We start from the raw sequence: 15873 nt of genomic DNA on the forward strand, positions 1-15873 counted from the left end.
GGTATTTTATTTTTTAATCCAGAAATATATTTTCTGCAGACAAGCTGATATTGAAAGGACGTATAACAGGGTGTCTAAAAATACTGGTGTCCAAAAATCCTAGGGTGGGGGGAGGAGGTTCGGTATCTGGCCCATGGTCAAAAAAAAGAAAGAGCACGTGTATGTAAAAAGAGAGGTTTTGAGGTTATCAAAGAAGAAGAAACGTTGCTGAAGGAGATGCATGCAGACGAGGTGTGAAGCTGCTGAGTACACCTTCTGGTGTGATCACCCAGTGTGACCGGTCTATTAAGACACGGACACATCACAGTTCCTTTCATGTTTCATTCGTAGTGATTCCACCATGGAGCTTGTAAAAGGGAGTGCACAAAATTGTGCGCTTCATGGTCATCTTTTCTCTAGCCATCTGAGATGTCTGGTCAGAAGGTCAGGGCAGATTCAAAGAGATACACTGCCATGTAAAGGCCATTCTTGGACATGCTTTGTGTAGTTGCAATGTGCCATCGCTGTGATAAGATGGAAGTTTTCTGCCTCGCTCAGCAATGGTTTCAGTTCATGACCTCACAGTCATGTGTTGAAGCTTACAAGAGCATCCTCCTTACGTCTGCCCTCAAGCCTGTATATTTATTAAAACTCTTGTCCATTTTCAAATTTGTCGATTCCATTACAAGTACTTAAAAATCATCGATTTTGTTCAACCCCAGGGGAGATTCTTGGTGTGGTGATGAGGACACCGGATTGGCATTCCAAAGGTTATCTGTTCAAATCTGTCTGAAGGCAGAAGCATTGAGGATCAAACCATGAGGGCCTGGTTGATTATATCTTCCTGCAATATCAGTCATGAGCCAGCTCGGTTTGTACCGGCAATACAAATGTAGCATTGTAATTCTCCTGAAACCAACTCCTGTTTCTAGAACCTAAGACTTCAGGAGCATTACCATGGGATGTCACTGCATTCGATTGGCAGTTTGAAGCTCATTTGTTTGCCCTTCCTGGTATGCTGTATGCTAGTCCATGTGATACTAGTCCACACTGTTGTAGATTCGGCACAGCTTGGCTGGACACAAAATGCTACCAATGGAAAGGTAGGAATGCCCAAAAATCCCTCTAATGGAATAGAAAAAGTTATCCTCATAATTTCATAATTACATAAATCAGGCAGACATGAAGAGCGATCGACAAACCGGGCATACAACCAAAACGTTAATGAGATTTGTATTTGAAAAGCCGTTTGAAAAGATCAAAACATGTTATCTCATTGTAGCGGACATAAAGTAGTCCAAATGAGATTAGGTAGTCATCATCCTTGCAGTCAATATAGAAGTAGTTTGACCAGAGCGTGCAAGCCTTGAGGCCTACTCTTGAGAAAGATAACACAGTTTGTGTAACATCCACATTGCAGACAGGACAGCACCTTAGCTTTCCCCAAAGGGATCACATAGTCTATGATAAAGTAGCCCTGCTGGCACCATAGCAGGATGACAGGATGGCCTCGAGGTATGCACATTCAGCCCAAAGCTGTTTAGCCTGGGTTTGAATCCCAGCCCAGTTATAAACTGTCATCACGGTGTTTCACAGACAGGGTGATTCACCAATGTGTGTGCCGTCCCTCGGATGGACGTTAAATGGACGTCCTGTCTACCAGCATCGGGAAGCGGATGCAAAACATCCCATGGTGTCCTTCGCTTTGGTAGGTGAGCTATCGCTGACACCATGGCCAAATTCAAAATTCCTGCCCTAACCAGCAGAGGGCATTGAATCAGCGGCACAATCAGCGGCGCTCCCTCGGCCGATGGTGCTACCCCACAGGCTTGTGCTACATACCAAAGAAGAAGGAGATTGCACAAATTGACCCGTAAGACCAGATAGCTTCATAGTGAGCACAGGTATGTATTGCTGATTGTAATGTCCATAATTTGGATTTCAGAAGGTGGAATGGAGTTCTCCCAGGACTTGAAGTATCTACCTTCATTTCTTGGTGAAGGATCGTGATTCATGGGTTAAGTGGTGAAGTTGTATTGGTCTCAGAGTTTTGTTCCAAGGGGTCTTTTCAGGATTGTCACTGAGCCCTGGCCAGCTGCAGTTTGTTTGTGGAAACTGCAGTGTGTGTGTGTGTGTGTGTGTGTGTGTGTGTGTGTGTGTGTGTGTGTGTGTGTGTGTGTGTGTGTGTGTGTGTGTGTGTGTAAAATATACTCAGCTCCTGGCTCAAAGCAGTCACAGACTGGAAAGGATATTTGGAATATAGACACTGTGGTGACGCATATCACATGCTCTTGTGTCATCGCACTTGCGAAATGTTATGGGAGAGTCGCTCGAAGTCATCACAAAGTCATCAAGTGTGCACACTTGTTAAACATCTCGGTGGACATTTCCCCGTTGGGTTTGCGTAACGGCGAGACAAGCCTGTGCGTATGCAGAGGCGTCTGCAATTGTTTCGTCAAGTCTTGATTTTCAGGAAAAAGCGAGGCCTAAATTGGTAGGATTCTGCAAACAGCCAAATTTCTACTACAAGTCGTATTCAATATATATTTATTTTATTGTCATCAATACTCACGGAGCACGTCTGCTTGTACGGCATCACAAAATGCAATTTGAACATCACACAGCCATTGTAGTGAAATAATTCCCCAAGGACACAGTGAAGCAGAGAGGGGGGTCGCCGGCTTCGAGCCAAATGCTCCTGGCAGCAGAAATAGGGAAACACGATTGTCGGCGCCAAAGAGATCATGCCGAGGGCTCAGATGTATTACACTCGGGACAGCTCTACTCAATTGGAAATAGACAAGAAATTCATGCAAATTATATCAGTGGTAACTAGAAGGGTACTCGATGGAGCGCATACCTCCGCCATGCAATGCCTGATCCATGACAACATATCAGGCCCTATACATTTTTGAAATATCATGTGATATATCGTTTTTCGACCCGTCCAGGATTGTGCCAAATAGCCAAGGAGACTGCTTAGGCAGCAGCAATGCTCGACACAGAGTATGGTCCGAATGAATGGAAGGATGGATATCGTTTTTGGCCCTATCTCTCAATGGAGAAGAATCACTTAAAAAATTCTGTTGCCGGATCAGGATCCTGATCTTCACCAAAATCGAATCAGTTCGTCCATGTGTCAGACACCGAAGCTGTCCACAAAATTTCATCCGGATCCGTCCAAAACTTCTTGAGATATCCTGCACACAAACAAACAAGCAGACAAATGAAAATTCACTCGCAGAGCGACACTTGGCAAAACAGCACAAAGTAGAATGGCACTCGGTAGAGTGCATCCCTCTGCCAGGTGGAACAGATCATGTTTTGTATCCCACTGATGGGCTGGATCCAAACTAAAATCTAATCCGCTTGTTCTTGTCACCTAACAAACTCATCCACCTTGTTTTGTCATAACTCGTCCACAACATTTTGAGATATACTGATTATATATATATATATATATATATATATATATATATATATATATATATATATATATATATATATATATATATATATATATATATATATATATATATATATATATATATATATATATATATATATATATAGGTTTTGGCCCAATCTATTTTAGAAACTAGGCCTGTGTTGACCTTTTGACCTTAAAATTAATTGGTGGTTGAATTCACTGACTTGATATGCAAATCCTGTTCAAATTTCAAGTCAATCATATAAAAATTGAGAATTTTAGAATGTGATCCTAAGTTGTTGACCATTTGGCCTATTTTGACCTTTTGGCATGTGCTGACCTCAAAAATAATTGGTGGCTGTATTCAGTGAGCTTATATGAAAATCCTATTCAAATTTCATGTCAATCAGATGAAAATTGACAATTATAGACATCTGGCTGATGTTGACGTCAAAATATTTGGTGCTTGAATTCAGGAAGCTGATACACAAATGGTCTTCAAATTTCAAGTGAATCGGATGAACATCATCAATTTGGTTTCAGACCAGGTCACTCTACCCTGGAAATGATACTTCTGCTCTCCCAACAATTGATGGAGGTCCTCAATGCCAGATATGAAATCAGAGCTATCTCCCTGGACTAGACGTATCGGGTGCCTTCGATATGGTCTGACACCCTGCCCTGCTCACCAAACTCTCTTCCTATGGTATCCAAGGCCATCTCCACTCATGGCTCGCAGACTTCCTCTCCTGTCACAGAAAACATGTGGCCCTTAATGGAGTTCTTTCATCCCCTCTTCCTGTCCAGGCTGGAGTTCCTCAAGGTAGCGTTCTGGGCCCTGTTCTTTTTCTGGTTTTCATCAATGATCTCTCGGACTCTCTGGAAAATCCTCTTTATCCCTTTGCTGATAACTCCACCCTCTACTGTACCATCTGTCATCCCTCAGACCAGCAAGCAGCAGCTTCCTTGCTCACTGCAGATCTGGATAAAATCACAAACTGGTCCAACACGTGGAACATGCCTACCAATCCAGACAAATCTCACACTCTCACTATGTCTCTCAAAAAAGACCCCCCCCCCCCACTATCCACTTTCTCAACAATCTTCTGGAAGAAGTCCTTTCTTTCAAGCTTCTCGGTCTCACTATCTGCCATGATCTTTCCTGGGAAAGTCACATTTCCAACCTCGCCTCCAAAGCCAGTCGCCGACTGGGCATCCTCCGCCGTGCAAAGTCCTTCCTTGGCCCACCTGAGCTCCTGACCACTTACAAAGCTTTCGTCTGCAACCTGATGGAGTACTGCTCTCCCCTCTGGGCTGGTGCTCCTGCCTCCCACCTTTCTCAGCTTCACTCCGTGGAAGCCAAGGCATTTTGGATCATTGGCATCTCCCACGATGAGGCTGAGTCTTTGGGCCTCTCGCTCTCTCACCACAGGCAGGTCGGTGGTCTTTCTGTCTTCTACCGTCTCCTCTCCGGTCTCACCCCCCCTGCTGTGTCTGCAATTTGTCCCCAACATATTTCCGCAGGGCACTCAAGGTCCGCCAACAACCCCCTTCTGGTAAAACTACCAAAATCACGAATCACTGCTCACCTTCACTCTTTCATTCCTCTTTTTTCCCGCCTTTGGAATAAACTCTGTTCAATCCCATTCTTCCCTCCAGGCCTTCAAAACAGCTGTTCACCACCACCTCTTATCATCCCCCATCCAAATCCTCGATCTTTTCTACCCCCGTTAATCCACCCCAAACCCACCTCCTTCAAATTCCCTGGTTTCCTTCCTGAAAGTCCCTGTAATATCCATCTTGTATTCCCCATGTTCCCCACTGTTTTGTCCGTCCCACTTCCGCCCCTCTTGTCTCATAGTAGAGGACCTGCCTTAGACATGTATGCACTTAATTTAGGAGAGGATAACTCAACTGTTTTCGGCTAATATGACCCCAAGGAACAACTTGGGATGTGTGCCAAAATCTCTATCCGGGACGAACAGCCCAAAAATGACCACGCCCTTTTTAAAATGACCACACCCTTTTAAAAATGACCACACCCTTTTTAAAATGACCACGCCCTTTTAAAAATGACCACGCCCTTTTAAAAATGACCACACCCTTTTAAAAATGACCACGCCCTTTTAAAAATGACCACGCCCTTTTTAAAATGACCACGCACTTTTAAAATGATCACACCCTTTTAAAAATGACCACGCCCTTTTAAAAATGACCACGCCCTTTGTAAAATGACCACACCCTTTTAAAATGATCACACCCTTTTAAAATGATCACACCCTTTTTAAAATGACCACACCCTTTTTAAAATGACCACACCCTTTTTAAAATGACCACGCCCTTTTAAAAATGACCACACCCTTTTAAAAATGACCACGCCCTTTTAAAAATGACCACGCCCTTTTTTAAAATGACCATGCACTTTTAAAAATGACCACGCCCTTTTAAAAATGATCACGCACTTTTAAAAATGACCATGCCCTTTGTAAAATGACCACACCCTTTTAAAATGATCACACCCTTTTAAAAATGACCACGCCCTTTTAAAAATGACCATGCCCTTTTAAAAATGACCACACCGTTTTTCATGGAAAGTGCTAGTTCTGACATCGCTGTATCTTGTAAACCGTTGGAGCTACAGATTTTGTGAGGTGCTCAAAATGTTGAGAATGGCAATGTTTATTTATTTATTTACTTAGGGGGGGGGTCAGAGAAGAGTGTAAAATTTCTAATTTGATTTTTTTATGAGAAAATGGCTAAAAACCGTTTTATTTAGCATACTTATTACCATACATACTGGAATTGCAATATATTTATTAACTTAAACTTTCCGGACTTAGAGCAAAGTTCGAAGATTTGTGTCGTCCACGAGAGTTGAACTGACAATTTGGAATTTGAACAATACAAGGGATTTTTTAAAAAGAAAGAAAGCGAGAATTTGATTAATATCAAGAAATTGTATTTTCAATCATTTACAAACTATTATCAATGGAATGTTAACTTAAAATGAAAAATAAAAAAACAAACTTATTATTTTAGTAGGAAGCAGTATCGAGAGAGGTTAAATGTTTCAAAGTGAATTCGGTGAATTCGGTGAAAATTGTGGTGAATTCGGCCATGTTAAAAGATCGTGCCCCAAAGACATGTTGAATAAAACTGTTAAAGAAGGCTCCTCAACCCAACAACTCCCCATCCCAGATCATGCTCCCATTACAGAGCAGAAGCTTCCCATGAAGCACCTGCTCCTGCTCCAATAAATAAAAGCACCAAAAGATGTCTTTCCCCTTCTCAAAGCACCACTGAGCATGGATCGAAAATCCTCGCTGCTTCAGCAGCTCTTCACTCCTTTGCACAAGTGGTTGTGGGGACTTGCTCCACAACACAGGCCCCATGTGCTTCGGTTTCACCAGTTGGTTCCTCTTCTGAATCACCCGGTACCTCTAAAATGTTATGTAATGATGAAAATGCTACCCTACCCCTCCCCCTCTTTCTCCCCTTCCTCTCCCTCCTTCCCCCCTTTGCTCTTCTCTCCCTCCCCTCCCCTTGTCCCTCCTGCTTCATCTTCTTCTTCCTTCCCTGCTCCTCCTCCTCCTCCTCCTCCTCCTCTTCCCCTTCCTCTCCCTGGTTTGCAACCTCCAACTATTACTACCAGTTTCCCCAAGACTGGACTTACTCTGTCATCTCAACCTTGCAGTGCTCCTGTTAAAGATTGCAACATTGCCATCACTATAGTTAATGACACATCCAAGTATGTAACCACTGAGAGTGTTCCTCTTACATCTTTGGTCCCTCCTCATGAACCAACCATGGAGATTGAGCAAATGGGTGAAGGCCCTGAGGAAAATGAGGATGATGATTCAGATGGTTGCTCCTCTCTGACGTTGAGTGCTTTTGGCGAGGAGCTCCCCCCAGGTCGTAGTCTTGATGACACTGCAATTTCTATTTCCGATATCTCAGATTTTTTTTTTTTTTTACAAAAAACTACTCGTAAGAAGCGAGTAGATCTAAATTATTTTTCCCAACTTGTTTGCCTTTGTCCAGAAAGCACAAATGATTGTTAAGAACCCGGAAGCTGCTGCCATTTCCAGCGCTTCTTGCAAGAGACTGAAAAAATATATTATTAAAGCAAGGAAGCACTTGATTGCATAAAAACTTCTTGATCCTGCCTTTTCATCATGATTATAGCAAGTTTAAATATAAACGGAGGGCGTAATCCTTTACGTAAAGTCCAAACGACGCGGCTAATTAATAATGTAAAGGTAGATATTCTTCTTTTACAAGAAACTCGGGCGACTACGAGTTGCATGGTCGACTGGAGGCTGAAGTTGAAAGGCACTTGGTTTTTTAGTAACACGGCCTCCGTGAGTGCCGGTGTTGCTTTTTATATTTCTACACGTCTTCCCATCTCCTCTCTTGTTTTTAAAGAAATTGTTCCTGGATATTTGGCTGTAATTGATTTTATATATAACCATCAGCGGATATTAATTGTCAATGTTTATGCCCCAAGTGACAGCACAGTTAGGACAGCCTTCTTCACTGAATCCTTCACTTTCCTTAATCATCTCGCCCACGATACCCTCTTGTGTTTAGGCGGTGATTTTAATTGTACTTTAGACCCAGTCAGAGATCAGAACAGCCCTGAACCTCACCGAGCTAGTGCTAGGCATTTGTCCACGCTTTTGTTACAACATGATCTTGGCGATGTTGGCGACTACAGCACGGGAACGTTCAACAATTTACTTGGTGTCGTTGCTTGTTAAATAACTTATCGCTTGCAAGGCTTGATAAATTTTACATTAGTCTCTCTTTTTTAAACCGTGTAAGTTTTACTCACATCACTCCCTCTCGTTTTTCTGATCATATTTTAATTAAAATGCGTCTTTCCTTTCCTCGTCCTCAGAGGAATACGTCTCATTGGTCTTTCAACAGCTCTCTTTTAAATGATTCCTTTTTTAAAATCATCTTTTAAAAAATTTTGACTTCGAATTCCAGAATCACAGAACGATTTTATAAATCTTTGTCAATGGTGGGATTATATAAAAGCACAAATCTGAGTCTTCTGTCACCAATATAGGAATAAGTTCACGAATGTAAAGCAAGCTCGGATAAGTATTTTAAAGAAAGAAATCTTTAATTTACAAGATAGCACGATTAATATAGCCAGTGGTTTTATGAGAAACAAGCCCCATTGAATTGTTCAATCAAAGAAGATGCTCTCGGAGTAAAAACCCGACTTAGAGTTAAAGGTCTGTCGACTTCAGAAACTTGCTGCAAAGACTTCTTTAACTTTGAAAAACTACAACGTCTAATCATTCACTGTTAAGCTTACGTTCAAGTGATGGACAAATTATTGAAGACAATGCTCAGTTGCAGTGTTTTTTTAGGGATTTTTACAAGAATGTTTTTAACACAAAGAAAATAAATGAACGAGCAATGTCTGATTTTACCCAAAATCTACCACATTTGGAAAAATCACAACAATGCTCCTTAGAACAAGGTTTTACTATAGATTAACTTTTAATAGCTCTTAATGACCTTCATGATCATAACGCACCTGGCTTTGATGGTTTACCTGTTGAATTTAATAAAACATTCTGGGATTTGCTCGGACCAACACTTTTAGATGTTTTAAAGTTTAGTTTACAAGGTAGTTTGTTTACCTCTAAGTTGTCGCCGTGCAGTCGTGTGCCTCATCCTGAAGAAAGGAGATCTCCAGACTGCAGAATTGGAGGCCTATTTCTCTGCTTTGTGCGGATTACAGATTACAAAATCTTTTCCAAGGCCCTTGTAAATTGTATAAAGCCTTTTCTTAGCTTTATAATTAATTTTAATCAATCTTTTTGTATTTCAAACCGGTCTATTCATGATAACATTTTTTAAATTTGGAACTTGTGGGATGTCTGTGCTCTTCAAAAGCAAAATGCTGGCTTATTTTTACTTGACCAAGAGAAAGCTTTCGATTCTATTCGCCATGAATATGTATTTTACACCTTTAAAACAGTTTGGTTTTGGGGCAACTTTTATATCCCATGTCTCATTGTTGGATAATCATGTTTTTCGCATTATTAAAGTTAATAATAGCCTGTGTGCACCATTGATGGTTGGAAGCGGAGTCCACCAAGGGTGTCCATTATCAGGCATTCTCTACTTTCTCTGTATTGAACCCCTCCTAATTCACCTTTGTGCCAGTTTACTATACTAGGGTTTTCCGTGATGTCAACTGAAAGGCCAATTGTTATCTCAGCATATGCTGATGATGTGTGTCATTGTGTGTAATAGTGATGATGTCACCACGTTATTAAATGACTTGGAAAAATTATCTTCAGCTTGCACAACTATAATAAATTGGAACAAATGTAAAGCTCTGTGGATTGGCCATACCACGGCTGTTGGTTTTCCTCATCTTCCCAGAAATTTGCAGTGGGAAGGATGTTTCTGCTATCTAGGTGTGTACATTGGCACCCCAGCTTTTATGGCTAAGAACTGGTTAAATACATTTAACAAAATTTATAATAGACGAGAGAAGTGGAGAGGAATATTACTTACCTTGTCGTACAGAGGTCGTGCCCAAGTGATCAATAATTAATCTGTTGGCTTCCTTTTGGCACAAAATGATCACTTTGCACCCTCCTGAAGCACTGCTGCTGACAATCCAGAAACATCTGCTTGATTTTTTTGGGGGTGGCAAACATTGGGTCAAGCCTGAAGTCCTTTACCTTCTATTGGCAGATGGTGGCCATGACCTTATTGACATTCTCAGCCGACTGATGGCCTTTCGAGTCACCACTGTCCATCGCTTTCTTTTTCTACATCACTGCCATGGTGCCCCACTGCCAACTTTTTTCTGAAAATGGCTGGCATGCTCGACTTCAATCAGGAACTTTTTCTCATGGACTTACAACATGTGGACATCTCTCCATTGCCTTTGTTTTAACAAGACCTGTTGCAAGCCTGGCAGCCTCCTGTAGTGCACCGAGATATGGTTCACTACAACATCAACAACTTTCTCGACGAGCCTATCTTCTACAATCCACTTTTTTCCTAACATACCTCGATCACGTGCTTGCATACAATGCTTCATAAACTCCGGCATACGTGTCATACGAGATCTGCAGAACAAGAACAAAACATGGCACTCAGTCGGGCACATTGAGACTACCATTGGAATGTGCTCTTCACGAACTGTTTCCCAGCTCGTACAGGAGGTTCTGCGTACCTCCAGAAGTCTGGAACTCCATTTTGATACCACTAACGCTCTCCCGGCAATCCATGTTCCCTTCTTTCTGCAGTTACATATAACATCACTTGCATTAACAGAAACTGTGATCCTGTCATCCTCTCCACTTCCTCGTGTTGCTAAAAAGTGCCTGTACCACCTTTGTGTTACCATGCGGCATCCTTATGTGTGCAAAGATAGTTTTGGATCCCGATGGAAGGGGATGTTGCCTCTGGGGTCCCCCCTGTGCCCACAATGGGCTGCCATGTATGTCCCACCGATTGTAAAACGGACTGGTGATATCTCTTGGAGAATTGTACATATGATTTTACCAAGGAATGTTTTATTACATCATTTTAATGTTTTAAATTCTGTTCTGTGCCCCTTTTGTACATGGCCTCTGAAGATTTATATCATGCCTATGTTGACTGTGCAAGACTGACCCCACTTTTTTACCTTTTTATCACAATTGTGCTGTCATATGAAAATTGTATTTTGTTTACATACTTTTATTTTTGGATTGCCACTAAATTCCAAAAATCATGTTGAATCTGCTCTCGCCAATTTTTAAATAGCCGAAGGGAAACTAGCAATTTATAAAACAAGGAAAGCTAAACTTCTTGCAAACTCTGATGCTGAGTACAATGTTTTAACTGTTTTTAAGGCCCTTGCCTTAAAATGACGTGCAGAATTTTATTTTCACTAAAACATAAACAAGCAGTCATAGACTGGTACTTACGGAATCGTCAACCTGACCTCTGACCTTGTCGAATAAAAGCTGTCTCCAGAGAAAGTAGTGACGCAAACCAGCAGTTTCTACGATGATTCTGTACCAAACCATCAAAAATCGAATGTTTGACCTCACCGTGACCTTGACCTTTGACCGATTTTGACCAAAATCTAATCAGCGCTAGCCATCACCCTCCTGAATCACGTGGTGTAATTTGACATTGGTAGCTTCTTCCGTTCTCGAGTTATCGTGCCTACAAACAAACACACACACACACACACACACACACACACACACACACACACACACACACACACACACACACGTACACACACACACGTACACACGTACACACACACACACACAAACACACAAACACACAAACACACAAACACACAAACACACAAACACAAACACAAACGGTCGCCACGGTGGTTGACATGGCCTGTTCATCTAACCGGACACTCACCTCTCTATGTTCGCTTTACAGGCCCCAACAGTTAAAGTTAACATTAATAATATTCCACCATTTATAAGGAACCAGGACTAGTGTAACCAGTTAACCAAGTTCGGTAAGGTTGTGTCGAGGATCTCAATGGTGCCGATGCGTCATGTTAGTGATAAATTTAACCACGTCATGTCCTTTAAAAGAGTGGTTTATATGATACTACCTGAAAATGGGAAAACACTGAATGTTGTACTGAGTGTAAAAATCGAACGGTTTGAATATAAAATGTTTGCCTCCTCAGAGGTTATGACGTGTTGTGGGTGTGGAGCTTACGGGCACGTGGAGAGTGTTTGTCCCAATGCGGTTACACCGCAAAAAAGTGAAGGTTCCGTGATGAACGATTCCTCCTCACCACAAACTAATGGGGAGAAGGTGAATCGGGAGCCGAGCCCCGCCCCCCCCCCGGATGAGGTGTTCGACGAATTGGACTCGTCCACCCCGACCTGCGTTGGAGAGAGGGTGTGTCATCGTGACGTAATCAATCCACCCCCACCAAACGAGGAAGTGAAAGTGGTTGCTTCCTCTCCTTCACCTTCCACTGTACCGGACAGTGTGGACGATATGGAGGTATCTGTTACGGATACCAGGAAAAAAGGCCAAAAACGGTCAAATGTTGATGCCTTTGATGCTAAGGAGCAGAATAAGGTCCAGATCGTGTCAGGCTCGGTGGATCTCCGAGGGACGTCTCACATTGGAAACCCCTTGGTGGTGCCGGAGTCGTGTGTGGATGTGGAAACTTCGCTTGTTCCACTGGCCGACTCCGAGCGGGACACAGAGAACAGTGAGGTATCTCAGGATGTTTTAAGTGTTTGTCCTGTTAGCCAAACTTGTTCAGACGAGTTAACAGCTTTGGCTGACAGTGATGAAGAAATAAATAAAGGGGAAAATCCCTGTGAGTTAAATGTCAACCCCTCCCTCACAGATGATGATGTGAGGGTTGTAGAGGGGAAGGACATGGACAAGGCAAATTCGGAGGGTCCGTAAACAGAGCAGAACTTTCTGTTGAGCCAAAAGTAAATGTTCTACAAGTAATAGGAGAGGTTATAGATGAAGCACTTGATTCAGATGAAACCTCTTCTACCCCACATTTTGGTGCTTTAAGCTCTCAAGGGGATGAAGGGGGAAACGACACAACCTTAGTGTCTCAAGAAAATGTGATTAAATTCCTGGATGATACATTCAGGAAAAGATACGTAAAAATCAAAGATTACTTCCCGAATTTACACGATTTCATTAAAACTGCAAGGAGTATGATTTGTGAACCTTATCAGGTTAACATGTCAGATCCTCAGTTCCAAAGGTTAAGGAAATGTGTTACTCGGGCTGGTAAAGAGCTTCAAGAATAACTAACAGAATGGAGATAAAAGTAGCATCCCTGAACATCGATGGAGGCCACAGTTGTGTGCGTCACCTCCAGGTATTACAGCTCTTCCAAAATGAAAAAAAATTGATGTGCTAATGCTACAGGAGACGCATGCAAATCAGTATTCTGAGGATGAGTGGTGTAAAATCTTTAAAGGTTGTCTTTTTTTTTTTCGAGTGCGCTTGTTGAGGCTAAGGCTGGTGTGGCAATAGTGTTGCATCCTCGACTCCAGCCATGGGAGATAACTTGTAAGGAAATTTGCAAAGGTTACTTAGTGTCTGTGAAATTTGTCAGTTGTAACCTAAAGATTTGCATGACAAATGTTTACTGTCCTCGTGCTAACTCTGAAAGAGGTTTCTTTCTGTACAAGTTGGCAGAGTTTGTAAGCACCATTGACTTAATCATGTTGTTGTGTCTGGGGGGTGACTACAACTACACCCTCGACCCACAATTTGATCGGAACACTTGTGAGCCTCATCCACCCAGTGCAAGGCCTTTGGCACAGCAAGTCAAAAAGTTTAAACTGGTGGATGTGTGGCGGGTACAAAACCGTAATATCCGTCAGTATACATGGGTTTGTGCATCAAGAAATGTTTTGACGATGGCTCGCCTCGACAGATTTTTATGTTAATCATGAAATGGTAAATATTGTTAAGAACTCTTATATAAGGCCGTCTGGTTTTTCCGATCATCACATGATTGGTATGGTGTGTGGCTTTCCTCATCATGTCTGTGGAAGTGCATATTGGACTTTTAATTTGAAACTTTTACAAAGTGCACATTTTATAGAGGCTTTTTAAATGGTTTGGGAAAAATGCAAGTCACAAAAGGGTTCATATTTGAACTTAAGACAATGGTGGGACTGCACAAAGTCCCAAATCAAATGTTTTTGCCAACAATACTGCTCTTACAGCACATACAACACTTTTGGTGTGATATCTGCTTTAAAAAACGATATACTTATCTGTGAGCAGGAAGCTGGATTGTCTAGCGTGAATGTCCAGCAGTTGTCGGAGAAAAGGACCCTTCTGGCTGAAATGGTGAAAGAGCGGGCGGCCGGTGCATTCGTCCGACTGCGGAACGAAATAATCCAACTTGACACACCAAACAAAGGGTTCTTCAATTTTGAAAAAACGGTCAAGACCTCTCAACAAATCCATGCTTTGTGCTCTTCTGGTGGTGATGTGTTGACCTCCCAGAGTGATATCAAGCATGAACTACAAGACTATTTTTCTAAACTCTTCGCAAAAAGAGCTGTGAATGAGGAGAACAGGAATGCGATGCTTGAACAGCTTCCTTCTCTGTCTGAAGACCAACAACAATTGCTTGAGCCTGGCATTTCTCTTTGGAGAACTTACTGCTGCGCTCAAGGATAGCAAGGATGGGAAAGCCCCTGGACTAGACGGCCTTCCGGCTGAATTTTATAAGGCTTTCTGGGACATTCTAGGCCCTACTCTTCTTGAGGTCTTTCAGGAGAGTGTTGAACAAGGTGAATTGCCGTTGAGCTGCCGGAGGGCAGTTTTGTGTCTCCTTCCGAAGAAAGGAAACCTGCATGAGCGCAAATTGGCGGCCTGTGTCACTCCTCAACACGGACTATAAAATATTGTCAAAAGCACTTGCAACCCGTCTAAAGGAAGTCATCTCTTTCTTGATTGGCACTGATCAATCATACTGTGTTCCAGAACGTTCCACATACGATAATATTTTTTTGGTGAGAGACTTGATCAGTCTCGGTCGAACTACATCTGGTTTTGGTTTCTTACTTTTAGATCAAGAAAAAGCTTTTGACAGTGTTAACCATTCTTTTTTGTTTGATGTATTAAGGAGAACAGGGTTTGGGGAAAAATTTATTGCTTATGTTAAGTTATTGTACAAAAATGCATCTTGTCTGCTGAAGGTTAATAATAGTCTTTGTTACCCTTTCTCCTTTCAGTGAGGCATCCGTCAGGGCCGTGCGCTATCAGGCATGCTCTACAATCTATCCGTTGAACCTTTATTAGTTTTACTTTGGAACTCAGTGTTCGGAGTCTCTCTTTCACAAAACTCCAAAGTCATTGTTTCAACTTATGCTGATGATATTTGTGTTGCTATTGAAAATCAAAAAGATGTTTCTGAGGTCTCTCGTTGCCTTACCCAGTTTGAGCTCGCTTCTACTGCAAGGGTAAATGGGAAAAAAGTGTAGCTTTTTGGATGGGCCCCAGATCGCCTTCCTCGTCCCTGCCTGTTTTACCAGGAGGAATATAGTGGAGTAGTGAGGGGTTTAAATATTTAGTCTTATTTCTAGGAATTGAAGCGTATGAACAAAAAAATTGGGAGAACTTCCTGGAAAAAATTAAATTGAAACTGGCAAGGTGGAGAAGATTGTACCAACTTCTCTCGTTTAAGACATGAGTGTCAATCATAAACAACCTGGTGGTTCCTTTTATTTGGCAGAGAGTTATCCCACTTGAACCTCCGAGATACTTGGTCACAGGCATTGAGAGGGTTCTGACTGATTTTTTTTCTGGGGTGGCCACCATTGGCTGGACCCAGACGTGGTCTGCAGACCCCGAAATGCGGGTGGTCAAAATCTGATGCATATCCCAAGTCGGATAATGGCATTCCGGATTTCCACGATTAAGCGCCTACTGTACAGTGAGTGTGTTCC

General features: G+C 42.2%; 1 protein-coding gene across 7 annotated transcripts in view; it reads left to right on the forward strand.

Annotated features, from left to right (window-relative positions):
• LOC147026370 (sodium/potassium-transporting ATPase subunit beta-1-interacting protein 3-like) overlaps positions 1-15873 on the forward strand; it is a 298816-nt gene that overhangs the window by 190115 nt on the left and 92828 nt on the right. Inside the window, exons 1-2 of one of the 7 annotated variants that reach the window (XM_085881743.1) lie at positions 12158-12649; positions 14201-14749. The exons of 4 other annotated variants lie outside the window; for them this stretch is intronic. In XM_085881743.1, the coding sequence (XP_085737869.1) occupies positions 12197-12649; positions 14201-14602 (855 nt within the window). In that variant the 5' untranslated portion in view covers positions 12158-12196 and the 3' untranslated portion in view covers positions 14603-14749. Of the gene's footprint in view, positions 1-12157; positions 12650-14200; positions 14750-15873 lie in introns of those variants that run through there. 2 more of the 7 variants (XM_085881742.1, XM_085881741.1) reach the window with 2 other exon arrangements.

This window comes from Eptatretus burgeri, chromosome 5 (genome assembly GCF_056783735.1).
Source record: "Eptatretus burgeri isolate ZD-2024b chromosome 5, Ebu_testis_v1, whole genome shotgun sequence".
Classification (NCBI taxonomy): Eukaryota; Metazoa; Chordata; class Myxini; order Myxiniformes; family Myxinidae; genus Eptatretus; species Eptatretus burgeri.